Source organism: Rhinolophus sinicus, linkage group LG04 (genome assembly GCF_036562045.2).
Source record: "Rhinolophus sinicus isolate RSC01 linkage group LG04, ASM3656204v1, whole genome shotgun sequence".
In the NCBI taxonomy this organism is placed as follows: domain Eukaryota; kingdom Metazoa; phylum Chordata; class Mammalia; order Chiroptera; family Rhinolophidae; genus Rhinolophus; species Rhinolophus sinicus.
In genome coordinates this window covers 89,805,655-89,827,176 of record NC_133754.1, presented here as the reverse complement: position 1 = coordinate 89,827,176, position 21,522 = coordinate 89,805,655, and the positions used below count along the sequence as shown (strand labels likewise).

Genomic DNA, 21,522 nt, shown 5'->3' with positions numbered 1-21,522 from the left:
GTGCCTTGTGAAATGATAGATCAACAGGAAGACACCAAAACACAGTTATTTGGAAGTATTATCTTAAAATTTGAAAATGTTTTTTGTAGAATTCTCAAGTTGGCGATGGCCATCAGGGTTCCCCACTGTAAGAGTAGCAGTGTATGGTTTAAGCCTTGCCGTTTATAAGCGTGCTCCCTGTGCATTTGTTTTTGAGGTGGAACCTATAGTCAGTGGTTCCCTAAAATTTTAATGTATTTATAAATTATTGTGCCTGTAAAATTGTCCATTGGCCTTGGTAGCTGATGGGCTTTATGAAGTGTGAATGAGTTAATAGGATATTTCTTATCAGATTCCATTCCTTTTAGTATAGCCCATACTTGGCAAGACTTCCAGAGAGGATTTTTCCATTATACACATCACCTGATCACAGATGTTGTTTTAGGTCAGGGTTTGTATTGAAAAAAGAACAAGAACAGAGAGACACAAAAGGGACATTTATGGCTTTGATAGCTACACCCCTGTCAGATGTGTTAGTTTTGTTTTCAGTTCTGCTTCTGATCTTTAATAGAGTTCTTAAGATCTTTGTGCTGCAGATTTGCCTGTTGAAAATGGGGTGAAGACCTACTTCTAATTTATTGTATAGATTTTTGTTTGTTTGTTTATAGTAATTCTCAAAGTTTTTTCTGCAAGCCCAAAATGAACAAGCTGCAAATTACATTTATTTTTCTAACTAGACAGACAAAAGCCCTTTGAAACATTTCCATTTTATCAATAATCAGCTTCTTATATTTCCTCTAACAACACTGTAGTTTACCAAGGCTCATAACAAATACTGTAGATGAGAAGAGGGAAAGAAAGAAAAACAGAACATGAACACATGAAGGAAGGTGTGGGATTTTGGAATAATCATATTTGAGCCCTTCAACAACCTTTTATTTTAGGTAGGAAATAACAAAACGATTTATCCCAAGGCCACACTGTTTCATAAATAAGAATAATAGAAATTAGAAGAATTTATTTCTTGGCACTGTATAGTTTGCTCAGCACTTTCACCTGTGTTATTTTGTTTAACACTGTGCTCCATTGCATTCCATGCCCTTAGGACAGTTTCACAATCATTAAAATAGTTAGGAAATTTTCCAGAAGACCAACTAAACGTTTAAATAAAGGAAGGCCTTTGTAATTTAAAAAATTTCTGCTGCATCTATAATTGGTTCCCCTTAGTAATTCCTAATTGTGAATTTTTGCATTTTTTCTCTTTATTCATTTTTTCAGAAGTTTGTTTTAATTGTGTAGTTTTAAAAAATCAATTTTTAATGTTAGTAACCATCTTTTTTTATTTTTTGTTTTATAGTTTATTAATTTCTGATATATAAATAAAATAAAATTTTATTTATCATATTTCCTCCTATTTTCTTATAGGTTGATTCTTTTGCTAATTGCTAGAGTTTGGGATATTTAGCTCATTAATTTTTATTTTTTATAAAAGCATTTAAGGCCAAGAATTACCCTGTACATGGTGCTTTAGCTGATTCCTGAAGGTTTTGATACATAGTATTTTTTAAGTCACTCCTAAATCTTCTAATTTCAATTATTACTTCTTTGACGTATACGTTTTCTATACAGTAGATTTTTAAAGTTATCTTTCCAAATTGATTTTGAATTAATTGCGTTGTATGTAGAGAATATGTTCTGTTTGATATTGATTCTTTAGATTGGTTGAGATTTGCTTTATAGCCTATGTATGTATAGTTAATTTTGAGAATATTCCACATGTGCTCGAAAAGAATGCATGCTCTGTAGGTGTTTGTGGGAACAGAGTCCCAGAGAGCAGTTTCCAGGCTCGTGGCCTCACGTGGAAAGGTGCTGGCTCGGGCAGAAGATGGCCATCAGCTGTGGCTAGTTGGCCATCAGCTGTAACCAGTTAGCCAATTAGCCACTAATATAATTGCCGCAGCTGTGCTGGTTGGCAGGTAGAGAAGCGTAGAGCAGGTTGCAGGTCATGTGAATCCAGCCTCAGTGAGACTAGTGGTGTGACTCCCTTACCTATGGCTCCATGGGTGTTCCTTTTTGGCCTAGCCACATCCTGCGTTCTTATGTGGGGAGCAGGAGCAGAGACCCCACAGGCCGCCTCACATGACTGTGTTACATGTTAGGTTCTAGTAAATCCATTAAAGATAACTTTAAAGTTTGGGGGCTCACATCATCTTTTCCTAACAAATTTTTTATCTGCTTAATGTATATCAGTTACTGAGAGATGTATTTTAAGCAAACTAGGATAACTGTGGACTTGTTGGTTTTCACCTGTAATTCCATCCATTTTTAATGTATGTATTTTAAGACCAAGTTGTAGGCCAAGTATTTTGAGGCCAAGTTCAAAATTGCATGTCTTTCTGGCAAATTTCAGGTTTTATCATTTTATAGTCATTTACTTTACCCCTAAAATGCTTTTGACTCACAGTCAATCTTATATGAAATTAATACTTATATCTTAGCTTTCTTTTTGTGATTTTTGCCCTCATATATCTTTTTCCACTCCTTTATTTTCAGCCTTTCAATCTAAAATTTTAGATGTGTCTTTAAATAGAATATAGACAAATTATTTTAAAAGCAATCTGGGTCAAGATGTCAGAGTAGGTAAATGCTGTGTTTGCCTCCTTTCATGACCACATCAAAATTACAAAGAAACTATAGAACAACCATTATTGAGAATCACCTGAAATCTAGCTGAACAGAAGTCATGTAACCAAGGACATACAGAAGAAGCCACATCCAGACTGGTAGGAGGGGCGGAGACGTGGAGCAAGTTGGTCCCACACCTGCATGAGGTGGTTAAAAATAGGGAGAGGGATATTGTGGCTACAGAGGTGACCCCTGAGGAGTGAGGGGTCCCAGCCCTACAACAGGCTTCCCACCCAGGGTTCCAGTGATGGGGATAGAAATCCCCATAAGTTCTAGCTGTGAAAACCAGCAGAGATTGTGGCTGAGTGAGACAGAGGGCGGCTGGAGTCCCAGGCCTGCTCTTAAAGGGCCAGTGCATGGACTTATTCACTGTGGGACTCACTCGCTCTGAGCTCCAGCACTGGGGCAGCAGCTTAAAAGGTGCCAGGGGCATACAGGGAGGAACTGAGTTGTCTGGCCTCAGGGCAAGGGCTGGATGGGCAGCTTTCTCCCAGATGGAGGAGCTGGCAGAAGCCATTGTTACTTTGTTGAACTCTCTTTCCTACTGATATGCATGCTTAGGTGGCTGCCATATCTGAGTCTTCATCAATCTGGTTAGCACGGTTTATCTGCTCTAATTCCTTGAGACCCCACCTTACCCAACTTGCAGACCCACCAAAACCTCTTCTAGTGGCTTTTCCATTCAAATAGCCTGTCTTGGCTAATGTTGCAGACTTTCTTAAATCTCTCAAAGGCTCACAAACCCTCAGCATTTGGCCTCAACATGCCCTGTTCCTCTTGCTGAGCAGCCCCCAGCCTGACACTAGAGGCAGCCAACCTTGGTTCACAGCTTGGCCTCTTGAGGGACCTCCAAGCTGAGTGCAGATGGCTGTCATCTGTGGATTGTTGCTTTGTGGCACATGCCAGGTGGTCCCAGGCAGGGATACAGGTGGAGGCTAAACTTGGCCTGTAGTGGAGCCCTCCCAGGAGGCTCTGGATCTGGCATGCCTGGTAGCCAGCTTTGGACCAAACCAGAGCACCACCTGGCCACATCTGAGGATGACACACCCAAAGGGCAGACTGGGAAGATATCAGAGCCCTGCTGAAGTGAATCCTCCATAGGATTAGCCCCTGCACAGTAGCTTCTCCACTGTAGTCAATGGCCAGTCCTCATAACCAATCAGCCGGAGGGTCAGTTTCCCCCATTAACGTGCAAATAGCAACCAAGGCTCAACTACATTAGAGGGGCGCACACAACAACCCACACAAGGGATACCCCTGGAGTATCTGGCTCAGGTGACCAGGGAGACTGCACCACTGGGTCCCACAGGACACCTACTACATAAGGCCACTCTGCGAAGACTGGGAGACACAGAAACCTTACCTGATACATAGAAAGGAAACACAAGGAGGCAGCCAAAATGGGGATGCAAAAAAAAATGTCCCAAATAAAAGAAAAGAATAACACTCTGAAAAATAAATAAACAAAATAGAGACAAGCAATCTACCAGATGCAGAGCCAAAACACTGGTTGTAAGGATGCTCAGTGATCTCAGGGCGAACTTCAACAAAGAGGTAGGAAACATAAAAATGGAGATAGAAAACAAAAAAGAACCAGTCAGAAGTGAAGAACACAATAACTGAAATGAAGAATACATTAGAGGGAATCAACAATAGATTAGATAAAGCAGAGGATCTAGTCAGTGATTTAGAAGATAAGGTAGCAGAAAACACCCAATCAGAACAGCGAAAAGAAAAGATAATCCAAAAAAGTGAGAGTTTAAGGGGCCTCTGGGACAACATCAAGCATACCAACATTTGCATTATAGGGTTCCAGAAGGAGAAGACAGAGAGCAAGGAATTGAAAACCTATTTGAAGAAATAATAAGGGAAACTTTCCTAATCTGGCAAAGGAAATAGACATACAAGACCAGGAAGAAGAGAGAGTCCCAAACAAGATGAACCCAAAGAGGCCCACACCAACATATATCATAATTAAAATGCCAAAGGTTAAAGACAAGGCAAAGAGAATCTTAAAAGTAATAGGAGAAGAGCAGTTAATTACTTATAAGGGAGCTCCCCTAGGACTGTCAGCTGATTTTTCAAAAGAAACTGCAGGCCAGAGCCATAGGCTCAAAATATTCAAGGTGATGAAAAGCAAGGACCTACAACCAAGATTACAGCACATCTATCATTTAGAATCGAAAGACAGATAAAGAGTTTCCTAGAAAAGACAAAGCTAAAGGACACCAAACCAGTATTACAAGAAATGTTAGAGGGACTTCTTTAAGAAGGAGAAAGAGATGAAAAGAAGATCAAAAATATGAATAATAAAGTGGCAATAACTACATATCTATCAACAATTACATTAAATGTAAATGGATTTAATGCTCCAATAAAAAGTCATAGGATAGCTGAATGAATAAGAAAACAAGACCCTTACATATGCTACCTATAAGAGACTCACTTCAGATTGTAGGACGTTTGACTTAAAGTAAAGGGATGGAAGAGATATTTCATGAAAATGGAAATAAACAAATAAAGAAGCTGGGGTAGCAATACTTATACTAGACAAAATAGACTTTAAAACAAAGGTTATTTAGAGACAAAGTAGCATCCAGTAATCCCACTTCTGGGTATTTATCTGAAAAAACCTAAAACACTACTTTGAAGGCACGTGTGCATCCATATATTCATGGCAGCATTATTTACAATAGCCAAGTTATGGACATAACCTGAATATCTATCAAAGGATGAATGCATAAGGAAGAGGTGGTACATATATACAATGAAATATTACCCAGCCATAAAAAAGAATGAAATCTTGCCATCTGTAACAACATGGATGGACCTAGAGGGTATTGTGCTGAGTGAAGTAAGTTAGACAAAGACAAATGCCATATGATTTCACTTATATGTGGAATCTAAAGAACAATAAACAAACAAAACAGAAACAAACTCATAGATACAGCAAATATTTGAAGGTTGCCAGATGGGAGGGGGGGTGCGCAGTGGATGAAAAAAGGGAAGGGATAAAGAAGTACAAATTGGTAGTCACAAAATACTGGTAGGGATGTAAAGTACAGTATAAGGAATATAGTCAATAGTATAATAACTGTATGGTGGCAGATGGGTACTAGATTTATTGGGGTGATCACTTTGTAAGTTATATAAATGTCTAATCAGTATGTTGTATCCCTGAAACTAATATAATATTGTATGTCAACTGTTTTAGAAAAATAAAATAAAACACATTAAATAAGAAAAAACAACAATCTGGTCGTCTTTATCTGATGATAGGTGAGTTTAACCCATTTGTATTTGTTGTAATTACTTATAAACGTGAATTTATATTTTCCTTCATATTTTGTATTTTGTTTATCAAGATTCTTTTTCTCTCCCCTTTATTGAATATTCTGAGCTTTTTTCCTTCTAATTTTTCTTCCTCTGTTTTAGAGGTTAGTCATTATATTTTTAAACTTTTAGTAGATAGATTACCTATAAATTGTTAACATGAATATTTAACTTACAGAAGTCTGAAGTTCTTTAGGTGAAAAGTTCTTTCTTATCCTCTCCAAAGTAATAGCTTGCATAGAAAGGTTAAACTGCAAGCATCCCTCTCTGGACTTACATATTATTTTTATTCTTTATTTTAGGTCCACCTTGCTTTTAACCTTGATTTTAGTCTACTGATGCTTAGTAGTGGTCACTCATATTTTTACCAGATCTTTGTTCACTCTTGCTTTTTCATCACTCTTTTTAGGGTTTACTCTCCTTTATAACATGCATTTTTAGAAGTTCATTTGGTGAAAGTATGTAGTAAATACAGTATTTTTCTGAAATGTCGTCACCCCTTTCCCCATTCTTGAAGTATGTTTCAATTATTAGCATAAAGTTTTAGGTGGATTAATACAAAGCTTTAAGTTGGCAGTTATTATATTTAAAGACATGTCAGTTATACATATGTTGGGCCTCTCATTCTACCTTTCACATTTCTTAATCTCTTTTATAGTTCTCATTTCTTTACATTGGGGTGGTTTTCATGCACAGGAATGCCTTTAAACATATTGAAAGTGAAAGTACAGTAGTTTTTTGAATGCAGGAAAATTGTGGTACCATGGGATTCCTTAACTGAAAGCACTCTGAGTGGAATGTGTAGCACATGAACTATGCATTTTAAATCATTAGTGAAATCTTATGCACTCTCTTACCCTTATAATAATTTGTGGGTTGGCTAACAACAAATTTTCCCTTGATACTAAATTTCTATGCACTGTTTTAGTTATTTTATTGCAAAACTGGATGAGATCTAGTTTGGAAGCCTTTGACCCATTAAATTGGAGTTTCTGATTTTGTAATCTTCAATCCTTTTGTTGAACTCTGCCTTTTCTGACTTGTCAGCATCTTCTAGTCCATGTTCTCTGGTGCCTTAAATGAAAGGCCACATGGAATTAGGGCTTTAGGTAAGTAGGTTTGGACTGCAGTCTGGGGACATAATGGCCAAGCCAGGGCTTCACTTTGGTTCTCTTGGTGTTCTTATTTGGTATTAGTAACAATTGCAGTAACTGGACAAATCAAAACATCTTTCTCAGCTTCCCAACCCAGACCTAAATACATCACTTCATTTTCAAAATAGTAGGATATATGCTATAATGACTGGGAATTTGCAGAATATGGTGGTTAAAATATTATCCTATTTCTGAAAGGAATGCTTATGCTCTGAGAACTTAGGGAGGGTGACTCTTAATAATGTAGCCAAGAATTTCAAATAGCACTTTTTCCAGGGAAAAGATACGAAGTCAAGAATAAATATAAATTCTGTGATTCCTTATCTCGAAATATTCAATGGGTTGGGTGTTTCAGAAACAAAAGGTGTGGTTGTGACAAGAGCAGTTTGTTCTGTAAGGCAAAAGGTTTAGTCCCTTTTAGAGTTGGATATATGGACCTGTGTTATCTATCAGTCTTATCTACCTTAACCTCATGAAATCAGGCAGTGTTTTCTGATACTCCATCTGGCAATTGGTAAGCCATCACAAAAAGGAATGAAAAAATAATTTAAGAAAACTGATGCATCCTACTGAGTGATTAATTCATCTTTTCATGAATAGAGAATAATAGATCTGGAGAAAACTTACCTGCCAGACTCCATAGGAGAAAAAAATAGTATTTATTTCTAACCTCATTGATGCCATTGGATCAATGAAGGAGTAAGTAGAATGCCATTTCCCCAAAATATGTTCTATGGAAGAGTATTCTGTTGGATGTTAATAGATATGCTTTAAAAAAAAAAGTCCATGTATTGTGTCAATCAGTATTATGACTCTCCAAACAACACGTAACTCCGTAACTCTCTTCCTCCTCCTCCTCCTCCTCCTCCTCCTCCTCCTCTTCCCCTTCCTCTTTCTCCTTTTTCTTCTTCTTTTTTTTGAGGCCTACCTATTACCATACCCTACAGTAGTGTTTTTCAGAACACCAGTTCGTAAACACTGATTTTGAAGAATGTTTATCATTCAAAGAATCCTCCAGGAACTGAGCTCAGGTCTGAAACAGCATAAGGTTGAAAAGTAAGCCCCTTTATCATGTCATATTCAGAGGGCAAGTAATCTTATGGACTGAATGTATTGAAAGATAAGCTGAAATATAAGTAGAAAACAGAAAGGCCCAGGAAAACACTAAAGCATAAAGCGTATTGCACAGAACTGTCATTCAGTCTGATTTATTCTTGACTTATCTTTTAAGTGTATATTTGTTTATTATTACTTATCTATCAATTACAATATGTAATTTATTTTGAGAAAAATAAGTATTGAAAAACACAAAGAATATATCAATCGCTCACCAGTAGTCACATTTAACATTGATAATTTTTGTGACATTTGCCTGTTTTTTTGTTTTTTTCCTCCCCACCTCCTTTCTTTACAGAATTGAACTTTTCTTGGAGGGTATGGAAGGATTTTTTTCAGAATTCCTGAAGCTCTGTATTATATAATAAGGAAAAAAAGATCTTTGACCAAAAGTCTAAAAGCAGCTGAAAGAGTCTTTAAACTAAATTGTCTGAATTAAGATTTCATTGTTGAAACACTAGAGTCCCTATGGTAAAATGAATCACCTATTAAAGCTTAATTCTTTAAAAAAGGTAAACTAATGACTCTCGTATAAATATAACATGAACATATATCAAAGGTTATATTTAACTCATTAATTAATGAAGTTACCAGTCTGGTGTTATAACCTGTTTGAAGGAGTCTCTCTCTCAGTCTCTCTCTCTCTCTCTCTTTCTTTCTCTCTCACTCTCGCTCTCGCTCTCTCGCTCTCTCTCTCTCTGGTGCAAAAATGATTTTTATTACTGTCAGTTTTCTACAATTCACAGGGTTATAAAATAAGTCAAAGACAGTGAAAAGCAGAGATAACCTGGAAGGGTGTGCTAGATAAGACCCCCAGCAATAGTTTTGCCCATTTCAAAATCATTTACAATTTTCCCTGATACACCAAATGGTTTAATTTATATCACTGCATGCAAGAATTGTGCAGTTTTATGAAGTAATTGCATGGGACCATATGTAGAAGAAAAAAATAAGCAGTGATATTCAATGTGAAAACCCCTTCCTGATCCTGTGTCCTAAAGACTCTGAGAGGCTGTGTGTGTAGGTAGGTGGTGAGGGGAGGACTGAGAAGGTAGTGGGTGTGGTCTGAGGTCAGCACATTTCCTTTTGTTTGGCCAATAATTTGGACAGGTTGATCTTCAGGGAATTTTATAATAGTAAACTGTTACGAGGGGTGGCCTTTCTCATATGTAAGTCCCTGTGAGAGACTGTCGTGCAGGAGACCCTGCTCGCTGCGCCATTTGTCGTGCGTGGAGGCCTTTTCGCTGCGCCATCTTTCAGGCGGGGTGGCCTGCGGGGTCTCTGCTCCCTTTCCCCACACAAGAACGCAGGATATGGTGAGGCCAAAAAGGAACACCCGCGGAGCCATAGGTAGGGGAGTCATACCACTATGGTCTCACTGGAGGCTGGGTTCACCGGACGCGCGACCTGCCGTCCGCCTTTCCGCCGACCGATGGACGACTCTCCTCTACCCTCTCGACTCTGTTCCTCTGCTCTCTTCCGCTCTCCTCGGCTCTCCTCTTCCGCTTTCCTCGGCTCTGCTCGGCTCCTCGGCAATCCTCGGCAGTCCTCAGCTCTCCTCAGTAGCCGCAGCAGTTATACCAGCAGCCAATTGGTTAACCAGCCACAGCCGATGGCCAATCAGTCACAGCAGAAGGTCATCCACCACCCGAGCCAGCACCCTTCCATGTGAGGCCGAGAGCCTGTAAACTACTCTCTGGGGCTCTGACCCCACAGAGACCATTGTAACCTCCGTAGCAGGAGGAAAGAACAGCCTGGGATCATCAGCAGAGGCGAACTTTGAGCATTTGACAGTAGCACCCAAAGTCTGCAGACACTTTGTGGGGACAGAGTCTCAGAGAGCAGTTTGCAGGCCCTCGACCTCACATGGAAAGGTGCTGGCTCGGGTAGCAGATGGCCGTCAGCTGTGGCTGGGTGGCCGTCAGCTGTGGCTGAGTGGCCGTCAGCTGTGGCTGGGTAGCCATCAGCTGTTACCAGTTAGCCATTAGCCACTAATATAACTGCCAATGGCTACGCTGGCGAAGGGCTTAGTTGGTTGGTTAGCAGAGAAGCGGACGGCAGATTGCGGCTTCTGCTTCCTGTGTCTCCAACCCAGCCGCCAGCAAGAATATAGTGGTATGACTCCCCTATCTATGGCTCCGAGAGTATTCCTTTTTGGCCTCATCATATTCTGTGTCCACCCGCTGAGAGCGGGACCAGAGTCCCTGCATGACACACTTGTGTACAGTTACTAACATGAGCCTGGAATCCTCCTTACACCTTACATGATAAGATCCATAAAGGAGGTCTCACTTTCTTTATTCAAGAGTCACTAATTTTTTATCTCAAATTTGAGAAATCCAGGAGGAAACATCTGCTGCTACAACACTTTAAAAAAATATATGACCAATATTTAAGTAGAAAGTAGGTGATACCAGCTCAGAGAGATGTTGCCTAATTTTGTTAGGGGTTAAGTCTTAGGCTTCATACACATTTCATATTGTCTCAAAGCATAGAGATTAGATTTTTGAGCAGAGTGTGCTGCACTCAGTAACTATAGAAAATAAACTGTCTTTCTTTCAGCATTTGATACCATAGGACCTTCCTTCTTTGGCTTTGGTCATACTTTCCTACTCACTTTTCTGTTTCTTCTCTATTCCAGTGCCTAGAAGTTCTTTCTCTTCCCACACCTTAATGCTGAATCCCCCAAAGCTCAGCCTTTGGTCCTTAAATCTTCTCTTGCAGACCTCATGCCTCATGTGTCTCAAATATACTCTCCATTCCTTTGACTCATTTGAGCACTACGCCTCATTTTCCCAGTTGCCTAAAGTTCAGTTTCTCTTCATTGCCTATTGATGCCTCAAAATTCAACATGTGCTAAACTAAGCCCAGTTTCTTCTTCCACAAATCAGGGTATCTTAGGTTCTTGTCCCTGTCCGTGCTTCTACTGTTTTTCTCCAGTACCTCAATTTGGAATCTCAGAAATGATCTTTGATCCGAAGCCCGACTCATCTGGTTTTAAACCTTAATTAACACAGAGTGAATCACTACCCTGTTTCCTCGAAAATAAGACCTAGCCAATCAGCTTTAATGCATCTTTTGGAGCAAAAATTAATATAAGACCTGGTATCATATCATATCATATCATATCATATCATATCATATCATATCATATCATATCATATCATATCACATATCGTATCATATCGTATCGTATCGTATCGTATTAAAGACCCGGTCTTATAGTAAAATTTGACCGGGTCTTACATTAATTTTTGCTCCAAAAGACACATTAGAGCTGATTGTTCAGCTAGGTCTTATTTTGGGGAAAACACGGTAGCTAGGCGACTTGGAGCAAGTTATTTAAATTCTCTGAACACTATCAGTTTTTGTGACTGAAAAGTAGGGGGTTTAATGCTTACGTTACAGAATTGTTGTGAATATAAATAAAATAATAGTTGTTTAAGTGCCAAGCACAGTGCCTTATATATAATAACTACCCAAGAAATATTTGTTGAATTTGTTGAATCAAGTTTTGTGGTATGTCATAATATATTACAATATGCGTTAAGAAAAATGAAATCCTGGTATTTGAGTAAAGTAAGTGGATTTTATAGTACTGCTAGTAAAGAGGATATGCTACTTATTTGTAAAAGTATTAGAGCAGTTAAGTGGAACTGAGTTACCAGTGGCTGTCAAGTTACATGATAGAAGCTCTCTGAAGGCTCATTTCCTGGGAAGGATATGTGGGATAGAGATGTATATTCATGCATGCCAATCTACATTACACATTTAAAAATTCTTAGAAATAGATGGAGAGGCACATGTCTTCAAATGGTGAACAATAATGTTCAGGCATCTTTATGTTTACTACATGTTTTTCATTAATTTAGTGTCCCTGGGTAAAAGCCTGTTCTTTTAAGTCAGTATCAATGTCCCTTTCTTTTTTGTGTGGAAAAAAATGTTAAAGCAAAAAAATATATAAATTTGTGACTTTGGTGGAGTGTCATGGAGGAGAAGTCAGATAAGTGGGTATAGCTTTCTGATAACAGCAAGCTAGAGTCTACTTGACCTGGGGCATGGCTCCAAAGAGTGGGGGAATTATTTTCAGTGCTAATACATCTTTCCTGGCCATTTAATGACGGTTTTCCTATGAGGAAGCAACTATGTTTTGCACAGTGGTATTTTTCAGGACATAGGGCTCGGGCCTCTACAGTCTTTAATAATTAAAACCCCAAATCTACATTGTTGCTTCAGAAGCAACAATGGTTTGGCAAGTTAATATTCTTGTTAGTATTGAATATTGAGTTCTCTTTGAACATCCAACACTTTATTGTTTTTAAACATTTACCTCCATTTTAGAATGAAGGAAGGGCATAATAAATATTATAGAGGAAATTGAAAGTAACAGTTTTTAGAGTCTTATCCTTTTAGAATTGAAAAGTTCTTAGAAAAAAGGAGAGAGAATAACTGAGAAGGGGTGAGTTATCAATAACTGCACTTTGAAATCTAATTACAGACATTGGTAGTAGTGGTTGCTGACCCTTAGGGGGGTGAAGAAATAGAATATTTTAAGAAAGGGTTTATTTATACTCGAGAGGAGACTGATAGGCTGTGACTGTGGGAAAGCAGTTCAGTTGCAATAGCCAAATATGGTGCAGGTATGTGCAGTGCAATGCAGTTACATGGCCCGTGCAGCAGCCAGCAGTATGCCTGAGTTCTGGGCAGCTGGACACACTCATTTTTTTGCTTCTTGCTTTTCTCTCAGTTCTCTTTTTGAAAGCTGACCCTTTACCTTCTCAAAATGTGGCCTTTACATCTATGTGAAATGGATTGGTATAGTGTTCATGAACTGGTTCGACATTCAGTTGGAATGATGATTCTGTGTTTTCTAGTTTTGAAACATTTTAAGTTTCCAAATGACTGAAATGGCAGGTAGCATAACTGCTTTCTGAGTTAGATTTAAACGTGGACTCCCAGATTTTATGCATATATATAATCTCATTCAAGATTAATAATGTGTAAAATATTATTAACACTATATTTTATCATTTTTATATTTACAAAATTAAAGCTGACCAGAATATCACCAGGTAACTTAAAGCAATGTTCTCGCTTTTGGTAATTGTCTCAGATATACTATAAAGATGGTGGGAACAAAGGGGGAGGACCGGCGTTGAAGGGGAAATAGTCATTAGGGGAAATGAGGGTGAGGCATTTTTGCTGTGGTGGGTTTTTCAGAATGGACCAAGCAGGAAAAGGAAATGGTTCTCTATGGATATTGTTCACTGTTGTGTGTGCATGAAGACAATGAACAGTCAAGTGTCATATGAAAAACAGAAAAAAGTTAATGCCTTTAATGAAAGGCGAACAGGGTATGCAAAAAGAACATAAAAACACAGTTAGAGGAGGTATCCTGTGAAAAGGAAACTTACTTGGCTACAGCAATAATTGCTAGTCACTGTAGGTCACGTGCCATGCACAGACAATGCTATTCAAACAAACAATAACTATACGTACTGCATCCTTGTTCCTTCCTCTCCCTTGCTGAGACCAGGGGGGTGCCCACACTGGGGGAACCTGCCCTGTGTTATCTGTGGCAGTTCAGAGGCATGCTGTGACATTTTCTTAATGGATGTGTGATGGTTAATGATTTCACATCATTATTTCTGTTACTCTTTGGAAACAAAATAATAAATGGAGATGGTGATCCCTAAGTAGTCATGATTTCCCAGAGAAATGGTAGGATCCTGGAATTAGAGAAGATGGGAGAGAAAAAGCCATTCATGTGATTATATGTTCCAGTCTTGGTTCATCAGATTGGAAATACTTACATGGTTTGTTTTGGCCTGAAATTTTATAGCCTCGTTCTCCTCAGCATGCCTTAGAGTAATCGTTTTTATTTTTGATTGATATGTTTCCAACAAATTGAATCTGAAACTGTTTTCTAAAAGTGGCTGAAATTTTAGCAATTAGGAAATAAAATAACTAAAACCTACCTAAGCACACATGTGCTCTTTTTGGTCACCTCCCCAGTACTTTGCTACATTAGTGGATGGGTTTGGTTTAATCTTTACATATGGATTTAGTGTTGGGCTTAGCACTTCTGCATCCATAATCTTATGTATCATGTTAGGTAGGTATTTTCTATGTTTTGTGGATGACAAAGCTAGACTTACGTAAAGTCATACATATAGGTGACTTGTGGCAAGTTTGAAACCAGGTCTTCTAATTCCACAGTTGGTGACCCTTTTACCAATTGAGTAAAGGTGAATCTGTTATAGAAATATTGTTATAAATTATTTTCTGTCAAGTGAATTCTATGTTCCATTATTCGGTGAACCCATACACACAGAGAGGGTATATTCTAGCAAAATATAAAATATATATGTTCAGATAATAAAATCACATTTAAGAATATAGCATGTCTTTATCATCACATACTTTAAGGAAATAATTCCTGATAAACCAATAATAAATTATCTCAAATACTAAGTCTGAAAACATGGATATTAAATAAGTGCCATAGTCAAAATACATTAAAATAAGACTCTCTAAACGTAAAACCATACAGTAGTGACTTGGTTTGTGAATTCTTGAAGAATTGTGTTAAGTGAGGGATAGTGGTACTTGAAACCAAGAGAAATTTATCCTGCAAACTTCTCATAGGCTATCAAAAATGTTCATACTAAGTTGAGTTGCCTTGTTTCAGTTTGGAATGAGGAAACAGACAAATCTAGTAGGGAGTCATTCAGTTGAGAAAGATGGAAGACAAGCCTTCGCGATAACCACGGACTGGTAAAAGCCTGCTGCCTTTCTCCCCTCCTCCTTCCTTGTTGCTGCATCCTCTACCCAGACTGGGAGGAAGACTGACAGGAGATGCTGGGTGGGCTCAGCTCTGTGATGGCAGGAAGTCCCAGGCCACCATGACGGAATCTGTGATTTCTGCTTTTGTAATGAGTGACTTAAAATTTTTTTATATAAAAATTTTGCTTTCAGATGTGGCTCACAGGCTAGATGTGAAGATAAATGTTGGCCATTACCTTATCAGACACTATATGGCCTTATTTTTAAACATCCTTTTCTGCGAAGGGCCTGTTTATAGCACAGAGGCCCACAGAGAGACAAGTGGGGGGTGGGATAGTGGATTGCAGCCTGAGGCACTTATTTGCTTGAGAAAAATTGTTGCCAGATGAGTGGTTTCAAAAGGCTCAGGCTGCTGATGTGGGTAGAGGATTAAAGGGAACACAGTTTCTTCTCTCCTTTATAAATATTTGCTGGAGAGCTAATGGGTTTTTGTGTGCACGTGTATCTCCTTTTTCTATTGGGGAAATTACAAGTAATACAGGAACATCCTGCGATAAAATGTATAAAGGAGAGGCTGAAGGAACAGATGGATGAAGTAGGAGAAATGTGCCCCAGGTCTATGGCATGTTGTATTATGACTGAAGTCTCGGTATTTTATTATATTTGTCTATTGGTGATTAACTACAGTGTAAATAGAGGAATGTGTGGGGTATAAATAAGTAGCTATTCCATCAGCAGCTTTTAGCCTAAATAGCATTCATCCCCATCAAAGAAACCATAAATGATTTCAGAAGCTTAAATTTTATTTTATTTTGAATTAGTACCACCCTGGAAGAATTCCAGTAATACTAATCCCATGCAGTCTCAGATGCTTTTGCTGCTGAATGAGTGGAGCCTTCATTACATTGCTTAAATGGTGTAATAAATGGCTCTCCCAATTCTGTATCTGCAAATCTGATTAGATGCCTACATTCGGGTACAGGGACTTGGAATCGTTTAAATCAGACTTTCCAAGAAGAGAAACTCAGGAAAGATCTCCAACTATGATTGTTAACTATGTGGAAAATAGGAATATAGAAATTTCTGAACATACTTATCTTTCTTTGTTGCCATTATCCTCTCTTCAAAAGGAAGTTTAGTATGGCTCCAAAATAATAAAATTGCCTTATTAACCAATCCTCACTTTCTGAAATGACATAAGTATTTTATAATGGCAAATTACATCCCAAATTATTTACTTGCCACCTTTTGATAAACTGAGTTCTCTCTTCAGGAGGTAGTGTCTTTGAAAAAAGCTCTCCCAGCAGGGCACCTCCTCCTCCAGCCAGAAGAGCCCCCCTGGGCTCCTGTGTGGGAGACAGGGCACAGGAGGGGCGTGAGAGCACAGAGAGCCAGGCTGCTAGCCTAGTTGCTCCTGACACTGCCCCGGAGATAAGCAGAGCGTGCCCGGCCTAGCCCATCACCCTTACTCTCACCTGTCTCCCTAACCAGGAGGGACTGAAGAGCCAGCTCGTCCTTCTAGTGCTAGGAACCCCGTACATCCCTCAGTTTCCTCCCCACTCTGCTGGACCCTCTTAGAGAAAACGCTCTCCTCCTTCTGCTCCTTTCTGGAAATAACTTTCTTCGCAGATCTGGGTAATGCAGAGGAGACGTGGCTGTGTCTTTTCTTTCTAAAACCTCGTTACGTGGGCGTTGGAGATCTGCAGCAGGAGAGACGTCAGCGTGGTTACAGGGGAGCACCCACATTGGAAAGGTTCTTTCAAGAACACAACACCTGCTTTTTCTGAGTCCACCTGCTAGAGATGCGCTGTGGCTAACCAGATTCCTGCCCCCTCGCATGGACAGTGGAGGAGTTAAACCTTTCATGGGTGTATAATGCACAGATCGGAAGTGTACATCTCAGTGAATTTTTACAAATAGAAGCACCCACGTAACCAGTATCCAGATGAAGTTTATCTTTTTATAATAATACTTATTTCCTAGTTATGAAAACACTTTGTAGTAATTTTAGAAAAGTCAATAAAGTGTAATAAAGGAGATAAAATCTACTCATTGTACCTACTCCCTTCAAAATGACCACTGGTAGCATTTTTGTGGTTCCAGTCCATCTGTCTGTCCTGCCATGAATATATGCACCCAGTACTGCAAACTGTGAAGCTTCATGCACGTTTGCACATACACACAGAAGTTCCAAATAACTGCAATACCGTGACATACAAATTGTGTAGAAATTTCACTGCCTGCTTGGTGCTTCATTAGCAGAAGGGCAGGGAAAGAAAGGGAAATTGAAAGCCATCAGTTTTCTTACTTGATATCCAGAAAAGGGCTCCTTGTGAAGGAAGAGGTGAAATAGTGGCTGACATGTACATGTGGATGATTCATAGGTTTTATTTATTCAATATTTTCCCAACTATCAGAAAACTCAGCAACGGTGATAGAAAGTTAAGAGACTCTGAGTAGAGAACCTCTTCACGCAGAGCTGAGATGGAACCTGGGCTCAGACGTTGCAGGCTGCTCTGTGAATGTGAAACTGAACCCCTGTAGGCTCCAGCTTCACTCCTGATAGAAGGCCAACTTTACTTTTGTTTTTGAATTAGTTCTCTCGCAGATAACTAGACAGACTTTACCCACCGTGAGTCAAAACGTTGGAAATCGGCCAGTGGTTTTGTGAGTTGCAGGAAAATTATTTCCCCGTGACTACAATGGAGGAGATGATGCCTTGGTCCTCTTGGAGTTTCTTACTCACATTGTCAGGAAAAGGACAGTTGGCACCAGTTTTCTGTTGCTGTTGGTACAGTGTAGTTGCCCATCTGTCTCCTGGCTGGCCGTAGTCTCAGCTTCTACAGGGGTGCCTTGTGCTGGGAAAATTGTTGCCCTCAGAACTCAGTTTTTGTAAAATATCTTTTCTTATACACTTGGGATTTGAGTTATTATATATACAGAAACTTTATTGAATTTTTATATTTGTAAAATGTCCTCTCAGTTCACTCCTTTCTCCTTGCTTGTTAAACACATGTTCACAAATGGTATGTCTGTTTACACGTGTTCTTGTATTGTCTTTGCAGTCGAAATCAGCTGTCCGCCTTGCCCGCCTGCCTGTGTGGTCTGCCTCTCAAAGTCTTAATTGCAAGTAACAACAAGCTTGGATCACTACCAGAAGAGATAGGTCAGCTCAAACAGTTAATGGAGTTGGTATGTTACTGATTTTTAAGATTCTCTTTTTTGGTTTGCTTACTAATCATAGCCTATTGCAGTCATCAGAAAAGACTTTTTCCTACAGTTGGATGTGGAGGAACCTGTGTTGTTGGAGGGCTGTATATGATAAAAAACATTAAGTAGGGAGAGGAACAATCTTGGTTGCTGTGACAGACACAGTTCCTGGAATTTGCAGGTTTCCCATAGTTTACACTCCCTGCATTTCACAGTATTTACAGCTCCTGAGGTTTACAGGTTATCATACGGTAGTTAGATCGTGTTTTTTGTTGTTGTTGTTGTTTTTTCATATTGGCTATAAGTTTATAATAAATTATGGATACACTGGAAAAATAGCCTACAAATAAGTTAGTAGGCCCCACTTTATGAATTAAGTCACACGACAGAAAGAACAGGGTGCTCTGATTCTAGAAGTATTTGAGTAACCATGCCCCAAATTAATGTAACTTTAAAATGTGACCATATCCCCAGGGATGAAAAAAGAAGAACAAGTTATAGATGGACAGAGATGGGTTGTGAGTGTGTGCCTGAGTCTGAGATGCACTGCTGCATTTCAGTTCTGTCACTACTGATTTAATCGCCTTGTTTCTTAAAATGGGAAAGAGTGAATCCACTTCCATAGAGCTAAAATGAGTGAACGTAGTGGTAAGAATGAGCAATCAGGTCAATACATAATAGTCATGATTTGTCTTTCAGGCAAGCATTATTTCATAGTGACCTTGTGTCAAATACAGAGCTAAATATTGTGATTACAGCTGTGAAAATGACACAGGTCCATGCTTCACGTGGATGCTAGTCTAGACCATTGATGGCCAGTAATTTGTCTCTTGTGTGGCAACTCCAGTTAAGTTCTCCAGCATTACTTGGAGCACCACAGTGAAGGCTTGTGAGGCCTAGGTCGAGTTCTGTGATCACTTAGTCACGTCTGTAGTGAGAATTGGCTAGAAGAGTGACAGCACCCATGTCACATATGTATCAACTTTGACTTTAGTACAGAAACGAGTAATTGCTATATAAAAGCATTAGGGCCATAAAAAGTGCCTTTTCGGGACTTATATAATAGCAGTATCTGAAACCCATTGCAACTATCTCATACCAAGAGTTGGGATTGGTTATACAGATGTAGGGGTCTGCACATCACTCAGTATCAGGACCATGTGACTAGAATAAGACATTGGAAAGTTGTCAACAACCAAGCCACTGGTTTGTTTTTCTGAGCTTCCTCTGCTTCTGCATACAATGGAGAAGTTACCTCACCTACAGATCCTGAGTTTAAATGTCCTCCCAGCTAACACACTTAGCAGGGACCTACTAGCAATTCTCAGACCTGGCTTCTAAGCGAGAGGCAAGATCTGAATCCGATGTCCTATCCTGACTCAGGCAGCAATGCCCAAGAAGTATGTTCACGGGGTGGGGGACGATTGATTCAGTCTTGGGGCTGGGAAAGGTTGTAAGGGAAGAGACCTTTGACAGGCTGCTCACATCAGTCTGTGTGGGGTTTCCTAGATGGAAAAAAGAAGGCATGGACAGGAAGGCCTTCAAGAGAAAAGGGATAATTTGTACCAAGACAAGACAGCCCAAGACTACATGGCATGCTGGGGGAGTGGGAAGGAAGCAGTTTAACGCTGCTGAGGCTAGGTGGCATGCTGCTGAGGCTAGGTGGGATGCTGCTGAGGCTGAATGGCATGCTGTTGAGGCTAGGTGGGACGCTGCTGAGGCTAGGTGGGACGCTGCTGAGGCTAGGTGGGACGCTGCTGAGGCTAGGTGGGATGCTGCTGAGGCTGGATGGCATGCTGCTGAGGCTAGGTGGGACGCTGCTGAGGCTAGGTGGGACGCTGCTGAGGCTAGGTGGGACGCTGCTGAGGCTAGGTGGGACGCTGCTGAGGCTGGATGGCATGCTGCTGAGGCTAGGTGGGATGCTGCTGAGGGTAGGTGGCACGCTGCTGAGGCTAGGTGGCACGCTGCTGAGGCTAGGTGGGACGCTGCTGAGGCTAGGTGGGATGCTGCTGAGGCTGGATGGCATGCTGCTGAGGCTAGGTGGGACGCTGCTGAGGCTAGGTGGGACGCTGCTGAGGCTAGGTGGGACGCTGCTGAGGCTAGGTGGGATGCTGCTGAGGCTAGGTGGGATGCTGCTGAGGCTGGATGGCATGCTGCTGAGGCAAGGTGGGACGCTGCTGAGGCTAGGTGGGATGCTGCTGAGGCTAGGTGGGACGCTGCTGAGGCTCGGTGGGACGCTGCTGAGGCTCGGTGGGACGCTGCTGAGGCTCGGTGGGACGCTGCTGAGGCTAGGTGGGACGCTGCTGAGGGTAGGTGGGACGCTGCTGAGGCTCAGTGGGACGCTGCTGAGGGTAGGTGGGACGCTGCTGAGGGTAGGTGGGACGCTGCTGAGGCTCAGTGGGACACTGCTGAGGGTAGGTGGGACGCTGCTGAGGTTAGGTGGGACGCTGCTGAGGCTAGGTGGGACGCTGCTGAGGCTAGGTGGGATGCTGCTGAGGCTAGGTGGCATGTTGCTGAGGCTAGGTGGGACGCTGCTGAGGCTAGGTGGGATGCTGCTGAGGCTAGGTGGAACGGGGCTGGGCACTCCATTCTCCTAGTCACGGCCTTATGCTCAGACCATCACATCAGCTCCTTCACAGGGCCTTCAGGGACCCCGCGGTGTGGCCCCGGCTTTCCCCTTCAGGTTCACCTCTTTCTCCTGGCTGCTTCACCCTCTTAAGGTCCAGCTTTCTAGGGATGCACCTTGTTCATTTTCACTTGTGCCCTTTTGAGCAAATCACTCTTTCTACATGGAGTGTTCCTTCTTCCTCCTCTCTTGGTCAGTTCATAGCCAAGTTAGATCTCATTTCCTCTGAAAAGCCTTCGCAGATCCTCCCAGCCTGAGTTAGGTGCTCCGACAGCAAGCACCCTATACTTGTCATCAAATTTCCAGAGTCACGTTTGTCATCTTATGTGGTGATCTCCATGTCAGTCCCTTCCACACCTTGGAAACTGCTTAAGGACAGAAACTATATCTTACTTGCTGTTGCATTCCAGTGCCTGGCACATGATAGGCACCTGAAAAGATTTGCTGAATGCTGCCATCAAATGGTGGAAAGTGGGCCATGAACGTGGCTTGGGACAGACATTTAGGATGCCCAAGTACTATGCTGGGTTGAGAGGACTCTATCTTGGAGTCCAAGTTCAGTGAGCAGGTACCATTTTGACTGGTTCCAGAAAACAAACAAATACAGAATAAGAATGTTTTGGATGAAACTGA

General features: G+C 40.7%; 1 protein-coding gene across 7 annotated transcripts in view; it reads left to right on the top strand.

Annotated features, from left to right (window-relative positions):
- LRCH1 (leucine rich repeats and calponin homology domain containing 1) overlaps positions 1-21,522 on the top strand; it is a 202,725-nt gene that overhangs the window by 108,628 nt on the left and 72,575 nt on the right. For all 7 annotated transcript variants that reach the window (XM_019753555.2, XM_019753552.2, XM_019753554.2 and 4 more), the window contains exon 3: positions 18,119-18,245. In XM_019753555.2, coding sequence (XP_019609114.1) covers positions 18,119-18,245 — 127 coding nt within the window. The remainder of the gene's footprint in view (positions 1-18,118; positions 18,246-21,522) is intronic.